This window comes from Filicampus tigris, chromosome 17 (genome assembly GCF_054856515.1).
Source record: "Filicampus tigris isolate MCC_2025a chromosome 17, RoL_Ftig_1.0, whole genome shotgun sequence".
In the NCBI taxonomy this organism is placed as follows: Eukaryota; Metazoa; Chordata; class Actinopteri; order Syngnathiformes; family Syngnathidae; genus Filicampus; species Filicampus tigris.
The window spans coordinates 12,076,051-12,089,635 of record NC_141233.1 but is presented as its reverse complement, the minus strand read 5'-3'; the positions used below and the strand labels follow the sequence as shown (position 1 = coordinate 12,089,635).

The following is a 13,585-nucleotide window of genomic DNA, read 5'->3' as shown; positions in this document are numbered from 1 at the left end:
CGCCCCCCTCCCACACACACCTGTTTTATTTTAGATTGTGGTGACGTTAGACTATTATACAACAGCAGGCAAGCAGGTTGCAACAGAGACACATAGTGACTGGAAGAGTCACAGAAAGACGTGGAAGTGGATGTTCTTGGAAATTGGTCAAACCATGGATCAAAAACCTGTTGTGAATTTTGCAGTTCAGCTCCTTGTTAGAGAAGCAAGTTGCGCAAAAAGTATTGAAACGTTGAACATTTGGACACATGCATTAACACGTTCATGTAAAATTAAGTCCACCTGTAAATTTGTTTTATTTGAAGGTCATCCTGATACTTCACCCAAAATTAAAATATCCCCAAGTGAGTACTGTATCTAAACCAGCCATATATTGATTAAAAAGAAGTCCCCCCCTTGCATGACCCCATTAGACTAACACCAAATGGAATTGAGATTTGCTGAGAGGTCAATAAATTGTACAATTTTTATTTTCTGTTCAATGAATAGAAATAGCAATAAAAATCAGGAGTTTGATACATATTACATTACCAGAAATATTACATAAATATACATAAATATTGATTCTAATGTCGCGATTCTGTACTGCTGTTCTGTACTGTTCTGCACTGACGGGTTATAACCACTAGTGGTCCTCATCCTACACACGTCGACTGCATTTGCGTTGCCTTCAGGATCGTCGGTAATGAAAAGCAGAGAACACCCAAACGCCGGAGTGTGCCTGAAGGTAGCACCAGTGCTGGACGAGTGGACGGTCCAGTCGGGTGACATGTTCCTTACGGATAAACAAACCCCCTGTTGCATGACTCCAAGGACCTTTTGGTGCTAACGGTGTCAATACTGGACGTAGTTTCATTGTCGACGTTTGCAGTGAAAGCGAAGTAACGTTGTAGTTTTCTGCTATGAGGTGAGTTTGGCCGAAGTTGCAGCCAGACAATTCGAACTACCGTATTACGCTAATGCTGGCTAATAAACACACTAAAGTTAGCTAGTAACAGTGAATTGCAGCTCCCCCGGAACCTTATAGTTCTTTATTTCATTTATAAAATCAAATAGTCAAATATATTTAGGCTACCCACGTAAGCTAATTAAATAACGGGCTACTACTGGAATAAGCCATTGGCTCTGCGTCCCCGTCTGCATGTTGCACACAAAGTTTGCTGACGTTTAAATACTTACACTGACTGTTGTTCATTGCACTGATGTTGTTTTTGCGTTTTGTTTATTTTTATTTCTCTACATATCACTTGTTGCATTCGTAGATAAACATGAGTTCGACGTTTGCGGCAGTTAACTGTCACTTAAGATACGTCTTCATCTGCATGTCATCTGCTTGTAACTAATCCATCAATAGTTTATTACATCAATGACAAATCCACTGAGTTGACTTAACATACTTTTAGCAACTACGCCGACTAGTCCACGTTGCACAAGTCATAGCCTATAATTACATCCAATACAACAGCTTTATCATGAGCTTTGAATATGACACTGTCGGATTGCTGTTCTATGGCTGTAAAACTTTTTTTTTTCTCCACAAAAATCTAATTTCCAGTTTTAATCAATGTGTTCCTCATCGCTGATAGAAAAAGCAAATGACTAACATTATTTAAAACTTAAACTTTGCTTTTTTTTGGTTCCCCTTAAGAGATTGGCTTTATTACTCCTTTTGGCATGCACGTCAGCGGGCACAACTTTCAGCTGCAGAATTTGAAAAAATAATTACTTAAATAAAAAAGAAAATCATCCTGGCGTTTGTTTTAATCGATGAGTCAATGAATATGGCATCATACTCACAACTGTTCCTAATATTTTCAACTATTTCATTTGAGGGAACGTGACATTTGTAAAGCCATAGTAGTTGCTACAAGTCTCGAATTGGATGTCTTATGTGTAAGTGGTCATGTTGTCTTCATATCCACCATAGATTCTGTTGCTAGGCTATAGCATTGGCATTTCTTGTCATATCGCTTTCTGTACACTACATCCTTCTCTGTCTCATCATTTCAGTGTCCTGGTCTGACATCTGCATGCTGCATGTCTGATATAAACTGTCCATCACCCACCTGCACCTCCTATCAGTCTGCGACCTTCTCACCTCTGCATGCTGTGCTCTGACTGTGGCACAATGAGAAAAGACGGCCGTAACCATCTGCTATTATTGTCCAAGAAACCATGCCAGGGCCAGGCGAATCATGGACCAGAGCTAGATACGCTACGTGCTGTTTTGGAAGAAGAGCAAACAGAGCAGGCCCTCTCTGTGGAGATAAGGCAACTACGGGAACCACAGGAGGCCGTGAGGGAGCTGACTTCCAGATGTGCGTGCCCAAAAAACAGACACTCCAGCAGACAGCGGTGTCTCTTTAAAGACGGTGGGCGATACAGTAGCATTGAGGCAGGCAGTTCCACACGCAAAACACGGTTGAATCTGGAGCAGCTGCTGCTGATGCTGTCTGGGAAGATAAATAGTGAGCAGGGAGTCTATAAATTGCATAGGCCGGAATTGGAGCTGGAAAAAGCCATCATCCTCTGCCACCTGCTCGACACCCACCAAGATTTTCTGCACAAAAGACAAATTGCGAGACAGTTAACCAAAGATGGCAGCAGCCTCAATCAGATTGGTCCTCACCTAAACCACTCTAGGACCTCGCTGCGTGGATCCTTAATTACCTCTTGTTCCTCCAAGAAGAAAACCAAACAGGACCAGTTGGGAAATCGGGCAGAAAGCAGTGACTTGTATTTAGACGCCTGTAGCACAAGTGGAGCAGTGGACACCTGTTGGAGGAGTGCTCTAAAAATTTGTCACCCTCATAACACTCCTCTTGCACAGTGCAACGACCAGGCCCCCTACCACACACAGTCTACTGGGGCAGATGAGTCCCATCCCTCCAAATGCATGGACAAAAACATGGCGGTAAGTGACTTCATGTTTCCAAATTAAAGCTCTTCCATTTTCATTGATTATCTGTTGGATTGATCTGTGTTTATATAAGATGACCAGTTGGCCATAGGAAACTGTGTACTGTATTTTAAATATAGTTTTGTAGGATTGAAATAACTTTTTTTTTGTTTTATCCTTGGGGAGCAGTATCGTTGATCAATTACTTCAGTATTTGTCATTTTATAATACAAAACAATGTGATCAAGTGGACGACTGATGCTAGTGACGGCTAATGCTTTTCATCAAGATGTGAATAAAAAAGTGGTTGAAAAGTTAAACTATATTAAATGTTGATTAATGTTCTTATCGATTATAGTACAAGTGATGAGTTGATTCATTTATCAAGAAGATTTTTTAAGGATTTTACCCAGCTCAGGAAATAGGACAATTTTCTCAAATTAACACTTAACTAAGTGGCAGTTATTGCGTTTATTCCTCAGGCTACCAAAGCGGTAGTCTTGTGATCACAAGTACAACATTACACATCAGTTGACTAAATAGTGGCATGCACTGTTAAAGGAAAACATGTGAGACACATTGAGAGATGTCTTGAGCCTGATTTTTTTTCTTTAGCACATCAGCTGTAGTTTCAACGTGTGTGGTGACAGAATTTCACTTTTGAAAGACGAAGCTTGAAGGCTAGCATGAATTGAATTCACTTAGTGAAGGTGCTTGTAGAATGTCGGAGAGCTGTGCTTTGACTTGGAGGTTGTGTGTTGTGGGGTTGTAGACTTTCTAACTGAACTTCTGCTCTCCGCCACGTCTGGCTTGTCATAAAGCATACATACAACATAGCTCGGAGGAGCAATGTTGCCAACTGTCTATTTTTATGTACATTGAACCAGAGATTCACCAACAGTTTAGTTATCATGTTTTATGGGCTTGACCTATATATGTATGAAGGGTACTTGAAATACTTCATATACATCTACTTGACGTTGTGGTAGGAGTTATGTTGTCAAAGTTGACATTGCTTGGCTTACATGCGTATTAAAGGGGGAAGTCAACCCCCTCCAAAATATTTTCAGTAATTATTATATTATATTATTTTCAGTATGTTCTATGGGCCTTCATTAGTGTAAACATGGCATTCTGATTAATATTGCATTTGTGTAAGTAAGTTGAGTTAATCATCAAAATCTACCCGTGTTTAGCCATCTCGGGGCGGGGGGTTGACTGTTCATTTTATCACTTCCGTTGACTGAAAATCACATCACAGCTGCTCAGGGCTCAGGTAATGACCAATCAATGCTCAACTGTTTTCTGAAACTAAGCCGTGATTGGTCATTATCAGGACGCCCTTCTGAAATGGACAAAAAAAACGTTGATCACTTTGTAAAGAATATGGCAGATTTGCAATTCGTTTACAGTAGCTTGTAAATTTTTTTTCATAATTAATTTGGAATTTTACAACATATGATTGAACCCATATCACTCTTACCTAGTCGTACTGAGAGAATGAGATATCTTAAATTTGATCAAAGGTGCCTTAAACAAAGTAAATTTGGCCTCCTTAAACTTGCAGATAACACTATTTTACCCAGAGTGGTGCATTGTTTACAAAACTGAATAAAAGTACTGCCAAGTAAAGAAACTTTCCTGGCAGATTACATTTGTTTAAAATCAGGAACATTCGGCTTTTTGTCAGGCTTCTAATTGCTTTAACAAGTGTAAAACTGCAACTACACGTTAGAATTAGTTCCACTTGCTCAACTGCGTGTGCCATGCAGCCTCCCTGTGTTGCAGTCCGTGTTGCCTCTTGAACAATCAATACAGAGCCAACATCATTCCAGCGTCATCTCCATGGAAACGAGCTATAGTCGCTGTTATGATTGGGCGCAGCCTGAACGCTGGCCTTTTTGTGATAGGATGACGAGGAAGTCTTCCCCACCCCCTCCTCTCAATGACATTCCCCGTTTCATACGCTCATTTTTCCAATCGTCCTTTTTCTTCACCTTTCATGAGACGCAGCCTGTCGCGTCGTCTCGCATCGGGCTAAAAGCAGGAAGCGCCCCTGATGAGCACGGTGCTCTCAACGGAAGAGCTGAAATACCACGGACATCCCAGCCTGACAGGGACACTGCAGTAGGGACCTGTTAGTTGGATTCCTCTTGCATTTTTTTTCTTCCTCTTTGTATCTTTTCTTGTTTGCTATTTTATTTTGGGCCTGTGCGGTCTTGTTTCAACGTGACACGCAATATTGCTAGTGTTTTTTTTTTTTTTTTTTCTGGCTATTGCAAACTGGCTAAAGACAACGGTGGTAAGGCATGGATAGAGATTATTTACGAGTAGCAAAGCGTTACTCTGAATCTTGAGTCTATACTAAGAATATTTTGAGTGTCGGGACAATGAGTGTAACTGACTTGTCGTTGGAAACAGAAGCCAAATTATGTCATGTGTTTTTTGAGGGCACTGCCCTCGTTTTGGTAGGCGTCATTACCCGGAGAAGGAAAAGGCCCTTTACACTTTTAACTTTGTCTTTAAATGATTTAAAACAGGCTTTACAACCTTAACAGGTTTCATGACGTTTTTTTGGGGGGGGAGTTACTGACTATGGCGTACTGTCCTTATTTTGGCTTCAGACATTTAAAATAGGCTTTAAAAAAAAAAAAACTCTGCCTATGGACTTCCCTATTGTTTCATAAGAGAACTTGCCAAAGTTTTTCCATGTACAAGTTAGAAGCTGCTGTGAGCTTCATATCATTATCCGTCCTTCTTGACTAACTGAGAGGGATGTATGATCTGTGGACTCAGCCAAAGCCACCTGAGCAGACCTCCCCACATGTAAATATGGAGTGCCTACAGGAGACTCAAACTCTAGAACAAACGCGTCAAGAGTTGAGGAAATCAGAAGACCAGAGAGATGAGGGTCAAGTTGTCTCAGACACGGCCATGACAACCTCTGCTAATATCCCTTCAACGCCGTTATTAGGAAAAAGGCACCACTCGCTCTATGCAAACCTTAATGGTTTTGAAGCAGAAGGGAAACACAAGGTACGTATTTTGGTGTTCTCTTGCCAATTTGGATGACAAAAAAATATTATGTTTACATGCAGCTTTGTGTAAATAGCAGATAGCAGATTTACTATTTTTTTTTTTTGCATGAAGTGTAGCATGATGCATATTGTTGTGTTGTGATGAAAAAGCCAAGGACACACGTTTTGGACCGGTTTGCTAATTTTGGATTCGATTTGAAGAATAATGACCAGGCACACATTTATTGTTATGGGTTCAGTGTCCAATTACTGTTGAATTGTAAATAACAAAGTCAGCAATGCAATTTCTTTGACACGAGAAGAAACCCTCTGATTAGAAACAAGCTTGTTGACTGTGTAGTTTTCTATGATCAACATCTGCCATCTTATCATTTGTTTGGGTGAGTGACACATTTTTTTTTTTTGTATCAGCTCTGATCATTGGGTATGAAGCTACAAAGTCTTCACGCTATTATAGAGACCTTGAACTCTTTGCTGTCGTTGTATGCCAGACATTCTACCATCTAATATCGGTAGTTGTCTGTAATTTTGTTGCTGACTCGAAGAATAAAGTTACAAGTAATGTCATTGCCAAAATGCATTTTACGTTTCGTTTGCTGTGTTCTTTATTGGCTTGTTGCTCAAACTGCGTTTCAAAACTGTACAGGCCAAGTGAAGATTATGTTGCTCAAAGGTGTCAACATGTTGGCAAGAGGCACTAATGCCAGCACTGCATGTCTCAATCGACCTACTTTGTACCTGTGGGAGAGCAGAAAGTGGAGCGCTATAGTTTGGAATAAGACCTCATTATGAGACTTTACCATTCCTTTGCCTGAACTCTCTAACACAATTCCGAAAGCACGTGTTGTTTTCATCACATTGTTTGAAATGTTTAGAGAATTTTATGCCTCTGTTTTAAAAAAAAATACGTTTTTAAAAGAAGCATGCTGCATGATAATAGCTACCTGCATCTCATTTATTTATACGTGATTAAAAGATAACAAACCTCTACAGTATATGTTGTATTTTCCATCAGTGATTCTACATGGTTATTTTTCCACATGGTTCCTGCATATTTACATGTTATCACTTTATGAATAATTGATGGGTGAGGGTTAGGCTATTCTCTGGAGTATTTGTCTTGGCATCCCCCAACTCACCCCTGTGTCTATCTGTCTGGTTGTAAAGCGTATAGACGGTCTCTGTGGGACAGAGGTCATGTGCTGCTTTCGTTATCTATTCCAAATGCAGTCACTTCAATATCATATACTGTGGTAAATCACCAAAAAACACTGATAAATTTCCATTGGGCGTTTTCCATGAAAAGCATGGGTTGGCTCCTCAACAAAAGAACAATTAAAAAAAAAAACAACCTCTCAAATACTGGAAAAAAATACTGACAACAAAAATAAATCTGCAAATAGATGAATCCGCGTGTGCCGAATCATGATTATGCAGGAAAAAAAGAAAATGGGTGGGAATGATTTTTTATTTATTTTTATTAATCAACCAGGGCCACTCAGTGTGAGTCCCTTTGTCCTGTGTTGTAAATATGAACACAGAAGTTAGATATCACATTGATACACAGGTTTTTAGCCTGTTGTATTAATTCTTGTGCTGATACCTTCCACTTTTACTACTGTAAAACTGGAGTTTCCCCATTACAAGAATAATAAAGGCTTATTCCATACTATTATGCTTTATAACTTTCACTGACCTTTTTAAGGGCTCGCTACACTGTTATTTCTAATTTTTTTTTATTCTACTAAAATGCTGACGCATACAACGGCTGTTTGGTTGAATATGACTCGGAATGGATGACAGTTCGACACTGTCTGAAGATAAAGTAAGGTCAGTCATTAATTTATTTTTGCTAACAACAAAGACAATAGTTGGACTCTTAACGCAAGATCAATTCATATTATTATATCTACTTGACGATCAATAGGAAGTCCAAGTGTTCCTCCAAGGATGTGTCGCTATACTTTGGAGATATCTCTGGAAATTTACAGATGGTATCAGTGATTAAAAGGCATTGTCCAATGAAAGCTGCAGTGGTGACAGTGACTGAGTAGGAGGGATGAATGCCAAGGTTCTGATGGGACTGGATTGATGCACGAACTCATCAACTCAGGGCCCATGAAAGCTTGGGAGTTTGCATTCAATCTTTGGAATTGCATTGTAATAGTGATTTTTTAAAAATTTTTAGTTAATTTAATTTTGTGGTGTGTTTGAAAGCAATTGAACCCCAGTCGCATAGTCACACATACAGTATAACCAAATGCCTCATAGTGTATATATATATATATATATATATATATTTTTTTTTTTTTTGGGCAGCCCATTGTCCTCTTTTGTTTTGATACTTCTCTAAAAAGAGTCATTTGGCACCACTTTATTTTTCCCCATTCTCTAATGTCTACCAACATTGTGTAACACTTTAATAATCCCAAGACGCCTCAGGGGATTTTGTTGATTTCATTTGTGGTACCCAAGAAATTGATGCAGCTACGATAATGGTTTTTAATTATTGTCTCTGCCAATAGCTTGGTATGAAATGGGCTCCCCAGCCTGTAATAGAGATGCAATATGAAATCTAATCGTTTTTTTCTTTTTATGGTGGTTCGTGTATTTTGAGATTGATTGTTGCCTTGTGATAGAAAATGATGGTCATGTTCTAATTTCTAATAAATATAATTTGCCCTGACATCGTGCACGATACACACACTAAAAATGTTGCCAGAAAGCATATTTTATTTCATTATTTATTATTTACATCAAACCCAGAAGATGCTTGCAGGGGTGTGGGTGACGATCGCCTAAAACTTGGGGGGGGGGGGGGGGGGGATAAAAGCTGTCTGTTATGTTGGCTCTTTGTCCGCTTGCTGCTTAAAGCAGACCCCCCGTAATCCGCAATCCGTCAGCGTCAGGCACCCCAAGGGGTAAATGAGTGATACATAGCGGGGAAGATTTGAGATGACACTTCATAGTCTGTTCATGACTTATATATGAGCATTAGGAGCTGTTTTGCACTAAATCACCTCACACGATAAGCAACCTTTTGGAGTGTTTCAAGATTTTATATATTTTTTTTACAATTGTTTTAACAACTTTTGGATGAACGAACAGTCTGCCCGAGACCAAGGCACCATTTTTCACACGGAGAAATGGCCAACTGCTTCATCGTCATATTCATTTTGTTTGTGATATGTTGGCTTCTAATTGAGCTTTCTCTGAGTGTTTTAGTTTTGGTAGATAAATGGTGGTTGTTCTTTCTGTGTTGTTATCATTGACGGATTTGTTTTCGCAGATAGTTTTGACGAGGTCAGTTAATTTGCTCTTCCACCACCTTCTGTGTGGCGACATTGTGATAGTTTTTTACCTTTCAGTGAATGGACTGTATTTACATTGACAACAAACTGACTGTGATTAGGTTAGGTAGTGATGGATTTAATTTTTTGTTTTAACCCAATTTAATTTTTGTGTTATTCTTCCAATACATTCTTCTCCGAATAGTTTTCTTTGGTATACATCTAAAACCTTTTTTTTTTTTTTTTTACAGTCCTAACAGCACAATTTTGTAATTAATTAAATACAGTAGTCGAAAATGTTACTACTGTTCTTCAAAAGAGTTAAAAGTCGATGCAAAGCTGACTCAGAAGATTTTCGCAGAATTAAATGTCCTTCTTATGCCAACAATCAGCAAATTCATTAAGCTGCCATCCGGACTGTGTTTCCCAGTTGCACAAGTGCTAGCGCAGCAAAGTCAGCTTGTCAGGGGCATTGAAATGTGTGCAAGTTGTATTCTTTGCTGAGTCACTCCTTCAAAAGTGCACATATATTTCTACCCACAAAAAATGAACCTTGGAATGTAACAAACATTCTACTTTAGTTTGGAATCGAGATGTGCAAGACTACATAAAGATTTTTGGGAGAGGGTGCTTTTAGGTTGAGGAGTGTCCATTTGTGGTCGTTTTATTATCATCACTCCTATTATGTTTTTTTTCTACACAAATGCACATATATATGGAGATGACTCCGCCCCATGCCGAGGCTACCCTGACAGCATGTGTGGAGACCCTTGACCCCCTGCTACTGAGTTACATCTGCCTTGCTTACTGATCCAGGTCCATTTAGTGTGAGAGAGCAAAGAAGTATTTCATTATATGGCCTAAAGAACCCTCGCATCTTACAGGGAGCAAAAGTCATTTTCTCATTATTACTTTTGTAAAAAAAAAAAAAAAAAAAAAAATGTCAGTACCTTCTACATTATTCCAGAAACTGATAGATTCACATTTTGAGTGCAGGTGAAGGCTGAATTTGGGGCCAGCTGTCCACCACCGTCCTAGGAAGAAAGCCAACATTTGGGGACTAGCTGACTCTTCAAAATGCTTACAAAATAACATCATCTGACTTTAGAGTGACTTTGTGTATCGTTCTGTTGACCGACGGGGACTGAAATCCAATGGCATAGTACTCCACCAAATCCATTTGTTCATTTTCTGTGCCGCTTATCCTGTTCAGGCCCGGTTGTGGGGAAGTGGAGCATATCCCAGCTCACTCTGCGAGAAGCTGATTACACCCATGCGTGTTTTTGGAATGTGAGACCAAGCCTGATTACCAAGAGAAACCTCACGGGGAGAACTTGCAAAACAGATCTTTAAGGCAGACTTGTTAACCACAAGTTAAAGTCTGACGTCTTTAGTTAATAAATTGACCTCAAATGGTGACATAACGAAATATGTCTTCATTAAAGTCGGTGCCTGCCGGCTGGTTGTTTCTTTGCAGTTGGACCGAACAACGGGAATTTTAGAGAAATCCAGCCACACAGAAAACCATGTGTGTGTGTTGGTGCTATTTGAGCCATATTGTCTACAAATCTTTCCAACGCCATTCTTTTATGATATTTCTTTTTTTTTCTTATCACATTCACTCGCTCATGAGTATTGCTAACAACACAAATTCTACTACAGCTACTCATGTGGTCATTTTCTGTAAAATGGCTACCCCATTATTGTGATAGAGGGGAATATATTCTTCCAAAGCAAGGCACCTTTTTCTCCCCCTTAAATGAAATGACTATTGGGCAATGTAGCAAATTGATTTGTAAGTATTATGACAAATCAATCCATGAAAGAATAGTCTACTTTTCTGTTACATTGTACGTGATCTCATCCCTTGGTTCTTTCTCTGTGACACTCACTCTATCAGTGATTCGCCTCTCTCCACCATGCAGCGTGGGTGCAAAGCTCTTGCTGTTACGCTGATGCTAATGAAAAGCCTGTCTAGTGATCTTTTGTCAACTGCCATTAGCAAGTGCCACGGATGCAGGGGAAAGCTTTTTGTAGTGCAGCTTTTCGTATTATATGACAACCATTCACACCTTATCTCATTAAAAAAAATTTTTTTAAAAAGTTGTGATTCTTACCTGGCAATATTTATGTCACGATTTTTCTTCCAGAATGGTGCAGACTACCGGTTTCTGGTACGGCAGAACTTTGAACTCCTGCGAGCTTTGGATGAACTTAAGAAGACATGCAGCATATTGAGGGAGGAAAATTGCCTGTTGGTAAGTTTAAAAGCAACAGCTGACGTTCATGAGCGAAGATGATAAAGACAATTCGGTAACAGCGCATTCATCCTGAATGTGTTTTAAATAGTATACTTATGCTTTTTTTCTTTTTTGGTGTGTAGTTGCTATTTACCGTAGGCGTTGTGCGATATAATTTGTTGCGCCCATGTGTTTAGCGGAAGAGCAGTGCTCCCGAAACGGAGGAGAAGGTCAGGCGGCTGAGGAGGAAGAACACAGAACTGGCAGTGCTTGCCAAAAGGCTGGAGGAGAGGGCACGGAAATTGCAGGAGGCTAACCTCAAAATGGTATGTAGCACAATTTGAACACTGCTAAATGTTTTTCATTGTAACTATGTCGACCAGCTAGTTTGTCCTCACGTTGACCCAAACGCTAGAATTAACTCATTGTCAAACTGATGAATACATGTGGTGAATAGAAGCCTCGTTGGAAGACCCCCATGTCCTCTTTGAATAACAATCCGTCCCACTAGAACTCAGTTTCAAGGAATCTGTTGTTGGGACCTTATCGTCATTAATCATTAGTCTGTATTGAGAATTATTGGTGATTTGGAAGTGAAAAGAATAACCTAGCGAATAATTCAGAAGCATTGCTTTGATTTAATTTTTTTTTATTTTTATTTTTTTTATGTTTTGGGCTCTGTACCGTCAATATTATATATAAATGATTGTTTATAATTTTGTTATTGTATTTCCTAATTGTAACAGTGCGAACCATATCCGCACACGCAGCGTTTTATCGAAACAAGACAACATGCTTTTTGTCAATACATTAAAAATAATATAGAGCAAATCTGATCTTGGCACATTTGCTTGCTGACTCGGCAAGCGTTTCAGTTTCTCATGTGGCCGCCTTGCAAAATTAATTGCCCTATTAATTGCACTACGCTGTGTTCTGACTTGCATACAAGTTCGGTGGAACAGAACTCTCCCCCTCCATGCAACCCCCTACCCACACCATAGGCTTAATTACCCTACACTGGAAATGATGACAATATACCTTATACTTCCTCCATGTAGGTGAGTTCTCCATCACTGATAAGGCCCGGGTCAGTGGAACACTACAAGAGGGCATTTGCGCGACAGCGAGCCCGTGACCTGGCCCAGCACGCCGATGCACTCTTGTGCAAGGACAAGGAGATCGCTGCGCTGCAGCAGGACTTTAGAGAACTCGAGGCACGACTGGGCACGGCTAAAGTATGTATATTGTTATTTCTAATATCTTACAACTCATGTCTTCAGCTCTGATTTTTTAAAAATTATTATTATTGTGTGGTCTTCTTTTTTATTCATTGATCCCGGCTTTGTCTTTAATTGTTACTGATCTTGGAAAGTTTTAATTCACTTGCCAGCCCAGCCTCTGGCTCACGTTGGCTCAAGTCTGCTCTCTGCTGGACAACAATTGTACTTGTATCACCACTCCCATAAATATCAAACAAACAAAATAAAACTCCTCTCCTCCAAAAGTATTGGAACATTAAGGCCTATTCCTTTACTTTTGGTGTGGACTGAAAACATTTGGATTTGATATAAAAAGATAAATATGAGACAAGAAATCAAGATGACAACTTTTATTTCCAATTTTATTTACACCTGGATCTGATACACATCTTAGAATATAGCACCTTTTGTTGCTATATGTACTCTTTTTATGTGACTGACGCGAATGTATGTTGCCCTGGTGTGTCCTGTTGGATTGATTATTCAAACAGTAAATAATACAGAATATCTGCCCACTTTCATATCTGGCTTTTGTTTTGCTTTATGTGAACTGCATTTACGCTAGTTAGAACTGTAAAGAACATGAAAACCGGAGAGCTGTCTATGGGCAGAAAAAGAATTAAAGATCCTTCAGTCTCATTGCAGAAATATTGTAATATGTAACACATGTATAGCGTTTTTAGCCGATGTTTGAAGGGCCGCAATCGGATGATTTAATTGGCCTGCCGATTAATCGGTTGGGCCCTACAAGGTACCCCTGTTTATAACGTTTTGTAAATCTGAACCTAAGCAAGCTTTTGGGAGCAGCGCTATGCTACTTCTCTTTGCACCCGGTGATGTGTGTTGTGCTTGCTGTATG

General features: G+C 39.5%; 1 protein-coding gene across 2 annotated transcripts in view; it reads left to right on the top strand.

The window, feature by feature from the left end:
- Nucleotides 1-4,910: 4,910 nt before the first annotated feature.
- The window catches only part of tspoap1 (TSPO associated protein 1), a 38,557-nt gene continuing 29,882 nt past the window's right edge, over nucleotides 4,911-13,585 (top strand). For both annotated transcript variants that reach the window (XM_086012756.1, XM_086012755.1), the window contains exons 1-4: nucleotides 4,911-5,935; nucleotides 11,378-11,485; nucleotides 11,665-11,793; nucleotides 12,526-12,702. In XM_086012756.1, the coding sequence (XP_085868882.1) occupies nucleotides 5,675-5,935; nucleotides 11,378-11,485; nucleotides 11,665-11,793; nucleotides 12,526-12,702 (675 nt within the window). In that variant the 5' untranslated portion in view covers nucleotides 4,911-5,674. The remainder of the gene's footprint in view (nucleotides 5,936-11,377; nucleotides 11,486-11,664; nucleotides 11,794-12,525; nucleotides 12,703-13,585) is intronic.